This window comes from Oryzias latipes, chromosome 1 (genome assembly GCF_053564925.1).
Source record: "Oryzias latipes strain Hd-rR chromosome 1, Olatipes_Hd-rR_3.1".
NCBI lineage: Eukaryota > Metazoa > Chordata > Actinopteri > Beloniformes > Adrianichthyidae > Oryzias > Oryzias latipes.
The window spans coordinates 43,831,027-43,845,954 of NC_136237.1; the positions used below are offsets into that span (position 1 = coordinate 43,831,027).

Here is a 14,928-nt window from a genome sequence, read left to right on the forward strand (position 1 = left end):
TCCCACTTCCTCCAGCCGTCCTGTTGGAGCTTTTGGGGGGGTGTCACCCGGTGCATCTGGCGCGTCGGTGTTCCCCCTGCGCCTCAGTCACCACTCCACTTAATAGGGATTCCCCAATTATTGCCGCTAGTCTCTCATCAAGAGGGGTCAGCTCGGGTTCCCCCCCCCCCCCCCCCCCATAACAGACACACTTTGGCGATGCAGCGCCAGACGTTTTTTTGCCTTGACTTTGATGTCCGACCATTTCTTCTTTATTTCGGCCACGGTCCGAGGTTGTGAGGCTACAGCATTTACGGCGTCTGCCACCGTTTGCCGCTCACGTGGCTTTTTGGCATTAGTAATGCCCACACTGTGCCCTCCAAACAACACTTTTCTCCTCTTTTCCACCTCGCCAATGATAACTTCTATTTCACATTGAGGGAAGTTAAGTTTTTTTGATTTCCTCTCGGTGTATGTGCCATGGTTGCGCAATCAATGAATATTCATTTGTGGGCGTTTCACTGACTATTTATGGGCAACTATGGGCGTGTCATGAAGCCGCAAAAGCTGCGCTGCATTTAGAATTGGTTGTGATTTATTAAGGGAAAGATTCGTAGGATGTGCGTGCGCACGGTTTTATAAATCCGAATATTTCTGTGCGTACGCACGTCCTATGTTTCATCCGTACGCCACTTCTGACGCAAATCCTACGCAAATGAGGCCCCTGGTCTTTATAAAATTGACTACATCTATAATGTCAGTCAGAACCTCCTTTTCTCTTTCCTGCCATGGTTTGTGCACCATCACTGCAAACACCAACGCAGTTCTCCCACTTCAGCTCATTCTCAGTCAACTAGCTGTCCAGCATTTTAAATAGCTCTTCAGCTGTGGCTCTGTCTCTGACATATTTACAAAAAAGTAGATCCTCACACAAGGAGTTCGTCAAGTCAAAGCGTACATAAGCAATGAACAAACAGTCTTTGTTGCTGTCAGTTGCTTCATCAAATTGTAAGGCAAAACATTTATCTTTGAGTTTATCTACCAGCTGTTCTAAAAGATCGTTAGCGATGTCATCTGCATGTCTGGCGACAGTGTCATTGGACAGAGGGATCGTTTTTAGTTTTGCAGCACTCACGTCATCCAACATGACAGAGACCATGTTTACTGCTGCAGGCAGTATCAGCTCCTCTGCTATGGTGTGGGGTTTTTTGTTCTGAGCAATTTGGTACGCCACCTTAAATGATGCTAACAGTGCTCTATGGTTTACTGAAGTCGCCTTCACAAACCGGGATGATTGTTGCCAATATTCTGCGCATTTTCGCAGAAAAAACTCCAGCGGCTTTTCAGCGTGGTTGGGGTGTAATGTCTTTAAGTGGCGCCTTAATTTATTTGGCTTCATGCTGTCTGCTGCCAGCGTTTTTAGACACGGTAAACACACCGGTCTTTCCATGTCTCCCAGTGTAGTAACCGTGAAGCCAAGAGCTACGTACGCTTCGTCAGATTTTCTGGTCTTAGCTTTCGGCTGACTTTCCTTTATCTCACAATCCTCGTCTCTCTCCGCCTCTCTTTTCATCCCTGTTAAAAACATTTTCATGAGTGTCTCTGAACGGTTTGTTAACTGCACTTTATATATTTTACAGAAATCAAGGAGCAGGTGGAGGAACATCTAGAGGTGGAGGAACATGTAGAAAGGTGAAGGTTTGTTCTGGAAAGGAGAAAAAGGAAAGTCAGCTGCAGTAAGACAGAATAATAAGATAAGATAAAAATACTTTATTTGTCCCAGCTTGGGAAATTGGGTTGTTGCAGCGTCAGCGTTAGGTACAAAGATACAAACACACAAACAATGGGTGACAATAGAAAACAAACATTGGTTTGCATGACAGCTCTGGAGAAAAACAGACAGACCTCAAATTAGTTTATCTATTGCAAATGGATGATGAGTTATAGAGTCCAATAGAGTGGTAGGTAGGAAAGATCTTCTGTAGCGGTTGGTGTGACAGCGAAGCTGCCTTAGCCTCTTGGAGAAGGAGCTCCGCTGATCGTCAAGAACAGAATGGAGACTCCGGATTATCCATGATGGACACGAGCTTAATTAAAGTCCTCCTCTCCATTGCAGCTTCAAAGGTGTCCATTTCACATCCGATTACAGAGCCAGCTCTTCTAATCATTTTGTTCAGTCTATTAGTGTCCCTGGCAGCTATGCTGCCCCCCCAGCAGACAGAGTTCTGGCCACAACAGACTGGTAGAACATGTCAAGCCTCCTGCTGCACACATTGAAGGACCTTAGTGTCCTCAGGAAGTAGAGTCTTCTGATAACCTTCTTGTACACAGCCGTCTTGTTGCTCCTCCAGCTCAGTCTGTTAAAGTTAAAGTCCCACTATCTGTCACACACCTATGTGTGCGAAATTTGTTCTCAGAATTGTCGATGGTTACTCCCAAGTACTTGTATTCCTCTACCTCTGCCACATCCATGGCCAAGATGCTAAGAGGCCGGAAAGCTGGTCGTTTCTTCCTGAAGTCCATCACCATCTCTCTGCGTATAAATAAGAGGAATAGTTAGGTTCCAGGGAGCAGAGGTTGATAAGGTGGAGGACTTTAAGGTCATCAGTCCAGAACAACAGAGTGAGTGGGGCAAAGATGAAGAGGTGTGAAACGGGTGGAGGAAGGACTCAGGTTGTAATGTGTGACCAGTTTCAGCCAGACTGAAAGGTTTTTCACTTATTTTATTAGTTTATCTTTAAACTATAAAACTTATCTTTTTATATTTATACATTTCCAAAGCTTTTACATTTCTTTAAAGTACTTTTATTTGCTTGTGCATCCATACTATGCTGTGCAAATCAAGTTTGCTAACAATGCCTTTCTTACTGTTTCTCTTTGATTTGTATTTATGTCTGTCTGTGTTTTAGCTGGCCACTGTCATGTGGGTCATGACATATGTTGGAGGGATGTTTAACGGTATAACGATTCTTATCCTGGGTGAGTTCTCTTGACTAATTTAACCTTTAACATTAGACACGTCACCAGCACCACCTAAATAACACATTTTCTGTAAACTACTTTAACTCTTCAAGCATTTCACAATTAACGTAATGAATGCAGAGGAAATTGGCTTTGCTCCGATAACTGGGTTATTGAAATAGGACTGGAACAATAGAGTATAGCCCTGCACGGTACTATTTTCTTCATCCCGCTCCCGCCCGCGCCCGCTGAATTTCTGACCACTGCCGCCCGCTCCCGCAACGTATGCGCTACACTTCCGCCCGCACCCGCAATATGTATGTCCATTCCCGCCCGCACCCGCAAAACTCATAGAATTTAGTCCCGCACAGTAATAGAGATGCAATGATTTTGTATCGTCTCCCGTCCCGCAGGAAAAAAACACGTATTTGTATTGATATTATTAAGGAGATTAATGTCCCTCCTCCAGCCTCCTCTTTTCATGCATTCCTCTTTTGTGTAATTTGCAACTTAATTATTAAATATATTTTCCCAAATCCTGTTTGGTTAAAAGTGAGCGTGCGCAGACAGACGGCCTGAAGCACGCTCTTAGTAAGAGGTGGGGCAGGGTGTTGCACACCCCCAACAACAGGTTAGATGACAGAGGCCATTAGGCGTCTCTATCTGGTGCCTTCACGGAGCTTCAGTACAAAAGAATCCAACAGCCGCACAGCCTAACAATATATATTCATGAGATATTCATGAGATATTCATGGCACCACTTATCCCGCAGGTTTTTTTTTTTGCCGCCCGCTCCCGACCGCAGCACAATTCAAACCGCCCAATCCCGCGAGTTTTGGGTTGGGTCCCGCCGTGTCCCGCGGGACCCAACCCCAATGCAGCTTTCTACAATAGAGTGCTGTTTGGTATGACAAACAGCCTGAGGTTCATTTCAGTCCAATTTCAATAACCTCATCAGCAAAACAGTAAAATGTATATTTGATTTACAGAAGATGTTGTTGATGAAAGTTGATGAAGGGGTCGGTCCCATGACAGTGCCTAGTTGAACTGATTGCTTAAATATTTGATGCATTATAGTTTGTTTTAAAAGGTAAACACTGTGTTCTATAGTTCCAAGTATAAATGACAATTCTTCAATGTAGAAAATTCAGAGACAATGATAGGATTATCTTTTCCTATGTTTTTTTTTTTTACTTAAATAGAAGAATTGTTCAAGTTTTTGGAGAGGAATCGTAGGTAGGACAAAGTTCATTGAAACCAGGGGGCTGTAAACCAGTCTTATTCAGTAGATGAATAACTGTTGTAGGTTTAAAGATTGAGTTTTTAAGATCAGGCAGCATTTGACCAAGCATGTGAGGACAGAATTGGTTAGAAATAAAGAAATAATTTAATTTATAGATGCGGTTTGAGATTACTTTGGAACCTGGAAATTGGAAAAAGTGTTGCTGGAAGAGGTACAGATGGAGACAAAGTTGTGAATACAGACCAAAGTTTTTGATAGATTCTTTTACTTTTCTTAACTGACATAGATTTCAACAAATAGTGCTTCAAAAAGCTAATATTCAAACCCACCAACTTCTCTTGTGACAATTTTTTCCAATCAGATTTCAGATACCTCCTTGTAGCTCTGCTCTGTTGTATAAATGGTCATTTTTGGTTCTAAAAGACCAGGATATTTATGAATGTAATTCCCTAAAGATCTTACCAAACAAAGGGTTGCAAATTAATGACTTTACGGTGGCTCCATGTATTCTGTTCCAGTTATTTCTCCCATTGTTTTATGTTTCATTATCTAATCTGGTGTGGTTCTGCAAAACAGGGCTGAACCTTAACACTTACTACCAGCAGCACCACACAGACTCTCCTCCTTCTAGCTTCAAAGACTGCTGTCTCTAAAAATGTGTCTGTGTGTCTGCAGTTGATGTCCTCATCTTCATCACACCCTTGATTTACCAGAAGAAAAAGGTATGGGCCAAATTCTCCTCATAGTGTTCTGAAACTCATATTTTCTCTGCTGGATTCTTTGCCGAGAGTTGAACTAAAAGGCTTCATTTTGTGTGAAAACCCTGTGAAGGTCTGTTGGATCTATTCTGAAACTTACTAAAAAATTCTTGTAATTCAATTCATAAAATGAACCAGTTAAAGGGTCTACATGTTGCAGAATCAACTTTTTTAGATTTTAAGTTTAATATAAAGTTCATTCTCCACAAAAAACAACAACTGCAAAGTGGTATTTTGATCTGTTCATGTATTTTGAATATTCCTCTAATGACCTGCTCTCTGAGCACCAGCCCCTCCCAACCCACGAAAACAAGTGGGCTCTCAAATTGTGATGTCAAAAAGTGAGGAACAGCCCCTTTCAGGAAGAGTCTGCACTGTAAGCCCCGCCCCCAGGCTAACACACAGAGCCACTTTCTCTGTGGAGCTAGCGGTGATCGGCTAAACACTTTCATTTTATTTAAACAATCGGCGCATCCATCTTTGCAAAAGTTCGGATGTTGTTTGTTTTCGTGGGAGAAACACAGACACTGAACCCCACATTGCTCCTGGTGGTTATACTGTAGATTAGCGCCAGTGTTTGGCAGTGGAGCCGCCATCACTGTGTAAGTGTGTGTGTACGTGGGTGAATGAGACTGTGACTGTAAAGCACCTTGTGCCTAAAGCAAAATAGAAACACACAATAAATGAACACACCATTCTCTATTATATTATTTTCACACTCATCTTTTTGCCGTTTGCTGCTCCTTCAGCTGACATCATTCTTCATTCTTTTAAAACGTTTGCTCTGTTATGTCAAAGTTAAAATTTGTTTGTTTAGGGTCAGATTGATCAGCTTATGGCAGTGTCTCGATCCAGGCTGGAAGAAATACTGCAGAAGTAAGTCAACTTTTTTTTTAGTTTTTTAAATCTGTTTAGTTTTTCTCTGCTTTCTGAATGGTCCAGTTGAATGGGGCTTAGTTTCAGTTTGTGAATGGACACCTGAAACCTGGATGCTGTGTTTGCAGGTTGCAGGACCGATTACCTGGAAATGTGAAGAGGACCAAAGTTGAGTGACATCTAAGCAATTGTGTCTTTTCCCCCAGCCTTTGTTTATTGTAGGAACTCAATGGTATCTAATGTTGAGATTAAGGCCGATTTTCCATACATTCCCAGTGTTCTGGTTTGATTTAGTCACATTGATCCTTAATGTATATGTGTAGCAAGTTAAAGAAATCAGGAAAGAAAAATCTTACTGCTGTACAATTTTTTTCTTTGAGATTGCAACACAGTAATAATAAATAATATAAATTGTATTGTTTTATCATGAACCCAAGGTCGCCGTACATAAAAGTGAAAATAAAATTAAAAGCAAAAGAATGTATAACAAAATATACTTTTTTGAGTTCTTTGGTATAGGATGCGGTCATACCATAGAAAGCCTTATAGGTTAACAGGAGGATCTTGAACTTGAATCAACTGGGATCCAGTGAAGTGAAACTAACACAGGAGTGATGTGATCTCTTCTGCTAGTTCCTGCTAACAATCTAGCTGCTGCATTCTGAACAAGCTGGAGACTTCTTAAGGAACTCTTAGGACACGCTGCTAACAAGGAGTTACAGTAATCCAGCCTCGACGTAACAAATGCATGGATGAGTTTTTCAGCATCACTCTTAGAAAGTATATTTCTGATCTTAGCAATATTCCGCAGGTGAAAAAAGGCAGTTCTACACCCCTGAGATATGTGAGCCTTAAATGATAAATCCTGGTCAAGTAAAACCCCAAGGTTTCTAACTGTGGAATTGGGGGCTATACTTATGCCATCCAGGGAGACTATCTGAGCAGACAGAGCATCTCTGAGGTTTTTAGGATCTAGTACAATGACCTCAGTTTTTCTGGGTTCAAGAGGAGGTAATTAATTGTCATCCAGGTCTTGATGTCTCTGATGCAGGCATTCAGTTTCTCTATATTGTCATTCTGGTCAGGTGTATCCCTTGTGCTATCCTAGGCACTTTAACATTGGGAGTGGGGTCATCTAGACCCCACTCCCAATGTTAAAGAGCACTGTCTAGTGGGGTCATCTAGACCCCACTAGACAGTGCTCTGAACCTTTTTTCTTCAATGATTTGTGATCTTCACTGGTGTCCATGGATTACATGAAATCTTTCCACCTTTATCCACCTGTGTCATGGTAGAGAGAACACGTCAATGTAAGGGTGGGGTCATCTAAGACAGCACAGGGGTTAAAGTACTTTTATTTGCTTGTGCATCCATACTATGCTGTGCAAATCAAGTTTGCTAACAATGCCTTTCTTACTGTTTCTCTTTGATTTGTATTTATGTCTGTCTGTGTTTTAGCTGGCCACTGTCATGTGGGTCATGACATATGTTGGAGGGATGTTTAACGGTATAACGATTCTTATCCTGGGTGAGGATTACATGAAATCCTCTTCACCTTTTGTCCACATTTGTCATGGTAGGGATAACACATCAATGAAAGGGTGGGGTAATAGGATAGCACAAGGGTTCATAGATAAATACAACTGTGTATCATCTGCATAACTGTGAAAATTAATGCAGTGTTTCCTGATTATGTGTCCTAAGGGTAGCATGTAAATCATAAACAGTTCCCAAAACTGAGCATTTTGGGACTCCGTAACTTACTCAAGTGCAGTGAGAGGACTTTCCATTTACATTAACAAACTGGTACCTATCTGATAAATAGGGTTTAAACCACTGGAAGGCAGATCTCTGATCCCTATGTCATGGTCTAATCTTTGGAGTAAAATATTGTGGTCATTGTGTCAAAGGCTGCACTGAGGTCTAACAGGACCAGAATAGAGAGTAGTCCCTTTTCTGGGGCCAATAACAAGTCATTAGAGACTCTAACTAGTGCAGTTCATGTGCTGTGGTGTGATCTGAACCCTGACTGCACCACCCCTGCCCAGCAGGAGGATGTGCAAGAGAAGTGGGGGTCCACAAGGAGTGTAAACATGGCCCGACCAGGCTCACCCACAGTTGGAATTTTGGAGAAGGCCAGTGCTTCAGGGCAAGGACCAGAACCAGCACCACAGGGACCCAGGCTCAGATGGGATATGTTCCCCGGTTCATGGTCCCACCAGAGAATACAGGGATCCCTGTCCCTGGATGGAGAGAGGGCTGCCGGGCCCAGGAGTCCAGCACCCAAGGGACACGGCCTCCATTTGCGAGGGCCTGGTTTTCCCCTGCCAGGGATGGGGTAGGGCACAGATGGTGTATATTTTTGAGGGGTAAAGGGTTTGTGTACTAAAGGGTGCAGTTAAGATTCTGGGAGGGCACTGAGTGGGCATCTCCTGATTGCTCACAGTGATGACAAAGCATCCCCCCCTAACAGGGGTCCCACGGGTCTAAGGTGCAATTAAAGATTGAGAATGGATGGGCCTGTTTTCCTACGACAACCATGGAGGGGGGCCACTCTCAAGTAGCTCCTCCCCCCAAGGTTCATTGCAGGGTGCCCCCCCCCCCGTTCACCCTAATAAGTGATTATATGAGGAAGGGGGTAAGCCTGGTTGGTGAAACAACCGTACCCCAGCCCCCTTCCTAGTATTTGTCCCAGGTCTCCCAGCCCAGGGGTCCCATCGCCAACCCCCAGGCTCCAAACTAAGAGAGAGGAGCCAACAAAGCACCACTCCTCGGAGCAAACCATGGCCCCTGCGCCAAGCACCACCACTGGGATAACTCTGGTCAGGCCCAAGGCAGCCAACCAGCCAGGGCAACCACTGATTGCCTCAGTGGAGACCCCAACCTGCCAAACCTCCAAGGTCCCGTACCGATAGTGGACCCACCCCCTCCCCCAGGCAGCCCCCCCCAGGACAGGGCCAACCGGCCTGCCTACCGGACCCTGTGGCCATGGTAAGTGTCGCCCAGAGCAACCGCGGGCCCCCAGAGGGTTGCCTCGCTCTGTCCCAGGGCCAGAGAAGGAGTTATCCCAGCCCCAGGTCCAAATGGGCTGCCCATCCAGATAAGACCACACCTAACACACCTACTACTATCCTCACTAAAGGAGGCACGATCCTCACTGAACATTTGGCACAGGGAGCAAGAAAGAGGGGTGAAAGTAGAAGAGGTAGAAGCCATACTAAGTGCTAAACTAAGGCTAGCAGTGTTTAGGTAAAGAGAAGCAGTTAAATCACAAGTTTTGAGTAGCTTGGACAGCAGCTGGTTAACGCAATAATTTACTCACTAGTAAGCTAAAGCTACTACTTAAAGTATATGAATGTGAATATTAAACCAGATAACACTGAGTTAGATATTAGCGATCAGGCTAATACCAAAGAGGAGGAAACGGTCAAGCAACTATCAAGCACTGCAAGAAGACTGCAGCCAGAGCCTCTGGCTCCAGTCTTCCTGTTGTTATGAGATATGAACTACTTCGTTTCTACCTTGGATTGATACCAAACAGAAACTCTGAGCCATGTTGCTGCCAGCAAGATATAAAAACGTGGATTGCTGTGCTTTTTAGCAGCTCAGATAAATACGAGTAAAGCATGGCAGCAGGTAAAAGGCTAATGCGCTTAGCATCGGCTACAATGTTCTGCAGAACCTCCCAGCAATAGATTCTAGTTTAGCAACCTGATGGATCAGTGGGATGTGTACAATGCTCTGAATAAAGGCTGACATTGTGGTGATCAGCGTTACCAGGTAATAATAATAACAATAATGGATTAGATTTTTCTGCGCTTTTCCAGAAGCTCAAAGCACTTACATTGTCTCTATTATTCATTCACTAATCATTCATACTTGGTGATGGTAGCTACTGATGTAGCCACAGCTGCCCTGGGGCAGACTGACAGAGGCGTGGCTGCCAGTTCGCACCTACGGCCCCTCTGACCATCACCGGGGCATTCATGCACATTCACACACCAGTGGAGGCACACTGGAGGCAAGGAGGGTGAAGTGTCTTGCCCAAGGACACAACGACATTTGGCTGGTGGGAGCGGGGATCGAACCGCCGACCCTTCGATCATTGGACGACCCGCTCAACCACCTGATCCACTGTCGCCCCCCTTCTGTTTGTGAAAAAAAACGTGGCTGAAAATTGGTGCAGCAGCCAGAGCAGATATGAAAACGAAGCACCTTCTTTGTCACATGAAGCAACTTTGCTTCGTTCTGTCATGCTGCCTCATCATCACACTTTATTGTGTTAAAAGAAAGAAAATATGCTTCGGTAAAATATCAGGATACGTATCGTATCGCAGGGCACGTATCGGGACACGTATTGTATCGCCAGACACTTGCCAATACACACCCCTGGAAGAAATGCTTTAAGGATCTCCTCAGTCCTGCGGACACACCTTATCTTGACACCTTATCTTTTTTGCTAAATAAACCACTTCTCTTTACCTAAACACCGCTAGCCTTAGCTTAGAACCTAGCATGGCCACCACTCTTTCCGCCTCTCCCCCTTTCTCCTGCCCCGTGTGCCATATGTTTAGTGATGACCCTGCCTCCTTTAGTGAAGATAGCGGTAGGTGTGTTAAGTGTAGTCTTGTGTTAGACTTGGAGGCCAGGTTGGAACAGTTAGAAACGCGGCTCCGCACAGTGGAAGCTAAGCCGGCTAGCCAGGTCGTTACTCGTAGCGCGGGCCGCGCTACCAGGGCTAACTTAGTTAGCACCCCAGCGCCCTCCCAACAGCCGGGAGACAGTCAGGGGTTTGCACCGGTTGGGAGGAAACATAGTGCTAAACGCTAAAACTTAGAGCACCCGAGACTCCACGTTAGTAATAGGTTCTCCCCCCTCAGCGACACACCCGCTGAACACTCAACTCTGGTTATAGGCTCTTCTGAAGTTAGAAACGTGGAGCTCCCAGCGGCTACAGTCAGGTGTTATCCGGGGGCCAGAGTTGGTGACATCGAGGGGAACCTTAGGATGTTAGCTCCAGGTTCCGTTGAGTCGTGATTCACGCAGGCGGTAATGATGCCCGACGGAGAAAATCAGAGGTGGTTAAGCTAAACGTAACTTCGGTGTGTAAACTGGCTAAGACGATGTCCGACACTGTAATTTTCTCTGGTCCCCTGCCGAACTTAGTCAGTGATGAAATGTACAGCCGCTTTTCATCATTTAACCGCTGGCTTTCTAGATGGTGCCCAGAAAACGGCGTTGGTTTTGTGGATAACTGGAGCGGGTTTTGGGGGAAGCCCGCTCTCATGCGGAGAGACAGTGTCCATCCCACTCGGGACGGTGCCGGTCTTCTTTCTAGAAACATTTCTGCTAGGCTTAGTATGTTAACCTGACAATCCAGAGACGAGACCCGGGCGCAGAGCAGCAGTGTAAAACGCTCCTCTGAGCCTCCCTTAGGGTTAGTGCTGGTGCAAAACCCATGCAGGGAAAGTCAAGCAGGTCCTAGCTTTAGCTTATGTGCTGAAAGACAAATGAAAGGAACGCGTCATAGAAACCTCAAAGTGACAGACAGCAGTTCTCACAAGCAGAATTATGATGTAATTAAATGCGGTTTATTAAACATTCCATCCATTTCCTCCAAGTCCCTATTAGTCAATGAGTTAATCATTGATAACAACCTCAGTCTTCTAGCCTTAACAGAAACTTGGCTCCATCAGGATGACTATGTTAGATTGAATGAAGCAACCCCCTCCCCCACTTATGCTAACTATCAGAAATCCAGGATTTCAGGGAAAGGAGGTGGTTTGGCAGTAATATCACAGTCTAGCTTACTTCTCAGCCCTAAAGTTAAAAATGCTTATAATTCATTTGAAAGCATCATATTGTCTATAAATCACCCAAACAGGAAAACTCGAAAACCTGTTTTACTCATAATTATTTATCGCCTCCCCGGCCCATATTAAGAATTTTTAACTGAGTTTTCCGACTTCTTATCGAGTATTGTCTTAGATTCTGATCAGACTATAATAATAGGGGATTTTAATATTCATGTTGATGACCCCAGTGACTGTCTAGGAAAGGCTTTTGCAGCTTTATTAGATGATGTTGGTTTCACCCAAAGTGTGAATGAACCCACTCCCTGTCATAAGCACACCCTGGATCTTGTTCTAACCCATGGTATAGAGATCAGCCAGCTGAGTGTCCTTCCTCTTAACCCCATCATTTCTGATCACTTTCTGATTACCTTCCAGTTTACACTGGAACATCCTTCTGCCCCAGTGAATAAGAAACAGCTTAGAAGAAGTTTAACTGACCGTTCTGTGTCTGAGTTTAAACACACAGTTCAGCCAGTACTTAGTGATATTCTGAGAAAATACTCTGAGTCCAGCTCCCATAGCATCAGTCCTAGTATAAATGACCACTTTGTTAATGATGCCTTACAAGCCCTCAGGAGTACACTCCATGTTGTTGCCCCCTTGAAACCTAAGTTCGTTAGACAAAACCGAGTAGCACCGTGGTTTAACGCTGAAACTCGTTGTCAGGGTTCTGACTTTTTCCTTAATAAAGAGAAGAACCACACAGGAGATGAGAACTTTTGCTAGACTTCTGCAGAAGGAGAATCGGTCTGTGACAGCGCGAACTGTCACAGAGGAGTTCTCCCATCCTAGTGCATGGAGCCTTCTTTTATTGAAAACTGAAGGTTGCAGACATGAATGTGGGTCATTTAATCAGAAACAACAAGAACATCATATTCTCGTATAATCACAACTTTTCAGGTCATTGTTTTCTTACTGAAAGATAGAAATGAGACAATCATATTATGGAGATATAGTGTGCAAGCAAATGATAATTATTTAACTCTAACATCCCTCCCTTTTTATCATTTCAAACACGTCATGAGTAAACACCATAAGGGGAAGGTACAAACGTGAAACATGGTTTTTAATCATAAGAACAAGGCATCACAACATCATTTCACCACTTGCTTTTGCACTTTCAGTGTGAGAGATTCATACGATGCCTCTGGAGTATTAGCAGTCACGTGGGGAGGGTTCCTCTTCAGCTTGTTGGAAAAGCTGGTAACGAATGAAAGTCTGCATGGTAGCCTTTGCGATCATGGACATGACACAAGGCAGAGCGTATGTTGTAAACAGACAAAAACATGCACAAAACGATGAGTATAGGGGTCAATAATTTCAGCAGGAGGTGCCGACATGGACCTGGTGTTAGCCAGGACCAGATGTCACTGGTGGGACTGGCACCAGGAGTCGCAGATTTAACATAGGCTTGCAGCCCTGTTAAGTCGTGCAGTGCGGTAGAAATGTCCTGTCCATCACTGGTACCGTCCGGGATGAAAGTGCAGCAGGTGTCTCCAACCATTCTGCACACCTCCTGATGATGCAGTCTGGAGGTCGAGCACGAGTCGATTTTGCAGAACCATAGTTCTTATGGCCGACATCTCTGCTGCTGATGCATTGGAAAACTTGTAGGTGGTGTTAAGGAGTCTCAGCAATGCGTACCTGTTGCTCTCGATGTGGTCTCTTACTTCTGTCACTCCGATCCATGGAAGGAGTGATTGTCCGAACTTTGCTCCTCCACCCCAGATGCGGAACTCCCATGGGACTCCAGTATTGGTAGTCATTTGTAGGGCGTTCATGTGGAACTCCGGTGCAGCACGTTTCCGTCGTGCGGGGTGGGGTGTTCAGACGGTTCTGTTCATGAGAACACAGGTGGAACCAGAGGGACCAGAGCACAAAGGCCTCCCCAGTTTGGAGGAAGGGATGCATAGGCAGTGTGTCCGCACAGGAAGTACCAATCAGCTAGGACCCTGGATCCTCGGTCCCCAGGCACTATGGTACTGCAACCTGCTAGGTTTTGCCTACCTTTGGTCTGGTTTGTTATGTCAAATGTCCGTTTGATCAGGAATAATCCACAGCTTCCTCTGATCCTGTTGGTTTTCTGCATACAAGCTGAGTAGTTAGATCGAACAAAGATATCACCTCCGGGAGCTTAATGGGGTCTTGTGGTAGTGGCAACAGGTCTCTCATTGGGCCACCTGATCCACGGGGGTTATTGTGAGGAACCCAAAACCGCTCAAAGTAATTCCTTTTTCTCCAGGAGTTGAATGTCCTCCTGTTAGTTCAGTTGTAGCCAGGGTGTGTGCTGAGTTCATACAGGCAATCTTGTTGTCTTCTGGTGATATTGCCTGGACGGAGACCTGTATTGTGGGAAGCATACGGCATGAAAGTACACACATAACAGCTGGTGATGTTGCTGTCGTGTGCAGTTCTGTTCATCAGTTGCCACCAGAGATTGGTACTGTAGGAATGATCATGGGTGGCAATATTGAGGTGAGTTGTCTTTTCATACAGATCCCATGAGCGGTGGACGAGGTTGATACCGCCTTCTCCTGGTTTCTCCATTGCTAGGAAGGTCAATGCGACAAGAAGACATGCTACAGTCACAGCGCAGCTCCGCGCCCACCTGCTGTGGTCTCCCAGCAGTGGGCCTTCCATGCTGCTAGGTTGCAGAGTCACTTCAAAGACCCAGGTTCTAATGGATGTTGGGTTCGGCTGGTTTCTTCGCTGACGATTGAGACGAACCGCCACTAAAAGACGGAACCCCTCTGTAGTCAGACTTCACCACAACAGCCTCATTTAGGCCTCTGGTGCACGCTGCAACTTACAGTGACTGAGATGTATCCAGCTGGGGCGTTCAGCTATTTTTACTGCCGTGGGTGTTGTTAGGAGGACTTGGTATGGTCCCTCCCACCGTAGGCTGGCCCAATTCTTCCTTTTTAGGACCTTGATGAACACCCAGTCGCCTGGTTTCACCGGTGAGCTTTCCTGTGGAGATAAGGAGTCAGATGGCAGTAAATTTGCATTGGACACCTCCTTCTGGTTTATCATTCTTATGATAAAATCTGCTATTGTTTTTTCTTCATTAGCTTTTTGTAAGTCTAAGGCTACTATAGGTAACCTATAGGGCCTTCCATAGACTATTTCAAAGGGTGTCAGGCCATCTGATGTAGGTGTGATTCTCATTTATAGTTTTACTAGATCTAAACACTCTGGCCATGGTCTTCCTGTTGTTTCCATGCATTTTTTGAGTCTGCTTTTTACTGTTCCATTT

At 44.9% G+C, this 14,928-nt stretch overlaps 1 protein-coding gene across 1 annotated transcript in view; it reads left to right on the forward strand.

Annotated features, from left to right (window-relative positions):
• LOC110014915 (reticulon-3-B-like) overlaps positions 1–6,309 on the forward strand; it is a 33,240-nt gene extending 26,931 nt beyond the window's left edge. Inside the window, exons 5-8 of the mRNA XM_020702194.3 lie at positions 2,889–2,958; positions 4,859–4,905; positions 5,759–5,817; positions 5,946–6,309. Coding sequence (XP_020557853.2) covers positions 2,889–2,958; positions 4,859–4,905; positions 5,759–5,817; positions 5,946–5,994 — 225 coding nt within the window. The 3' untranslated portion in view covers positions 5,995–6,309. The remainder of the gene's footprint in view (positions 1–2,888; positions 2,959–4,858; positions 4,906–5,758; positions 5,818–5,945) is intronic.
• The last annotated feature ends 8,619 nt before the right edge of the window (positions 6,310–14,928 follow it).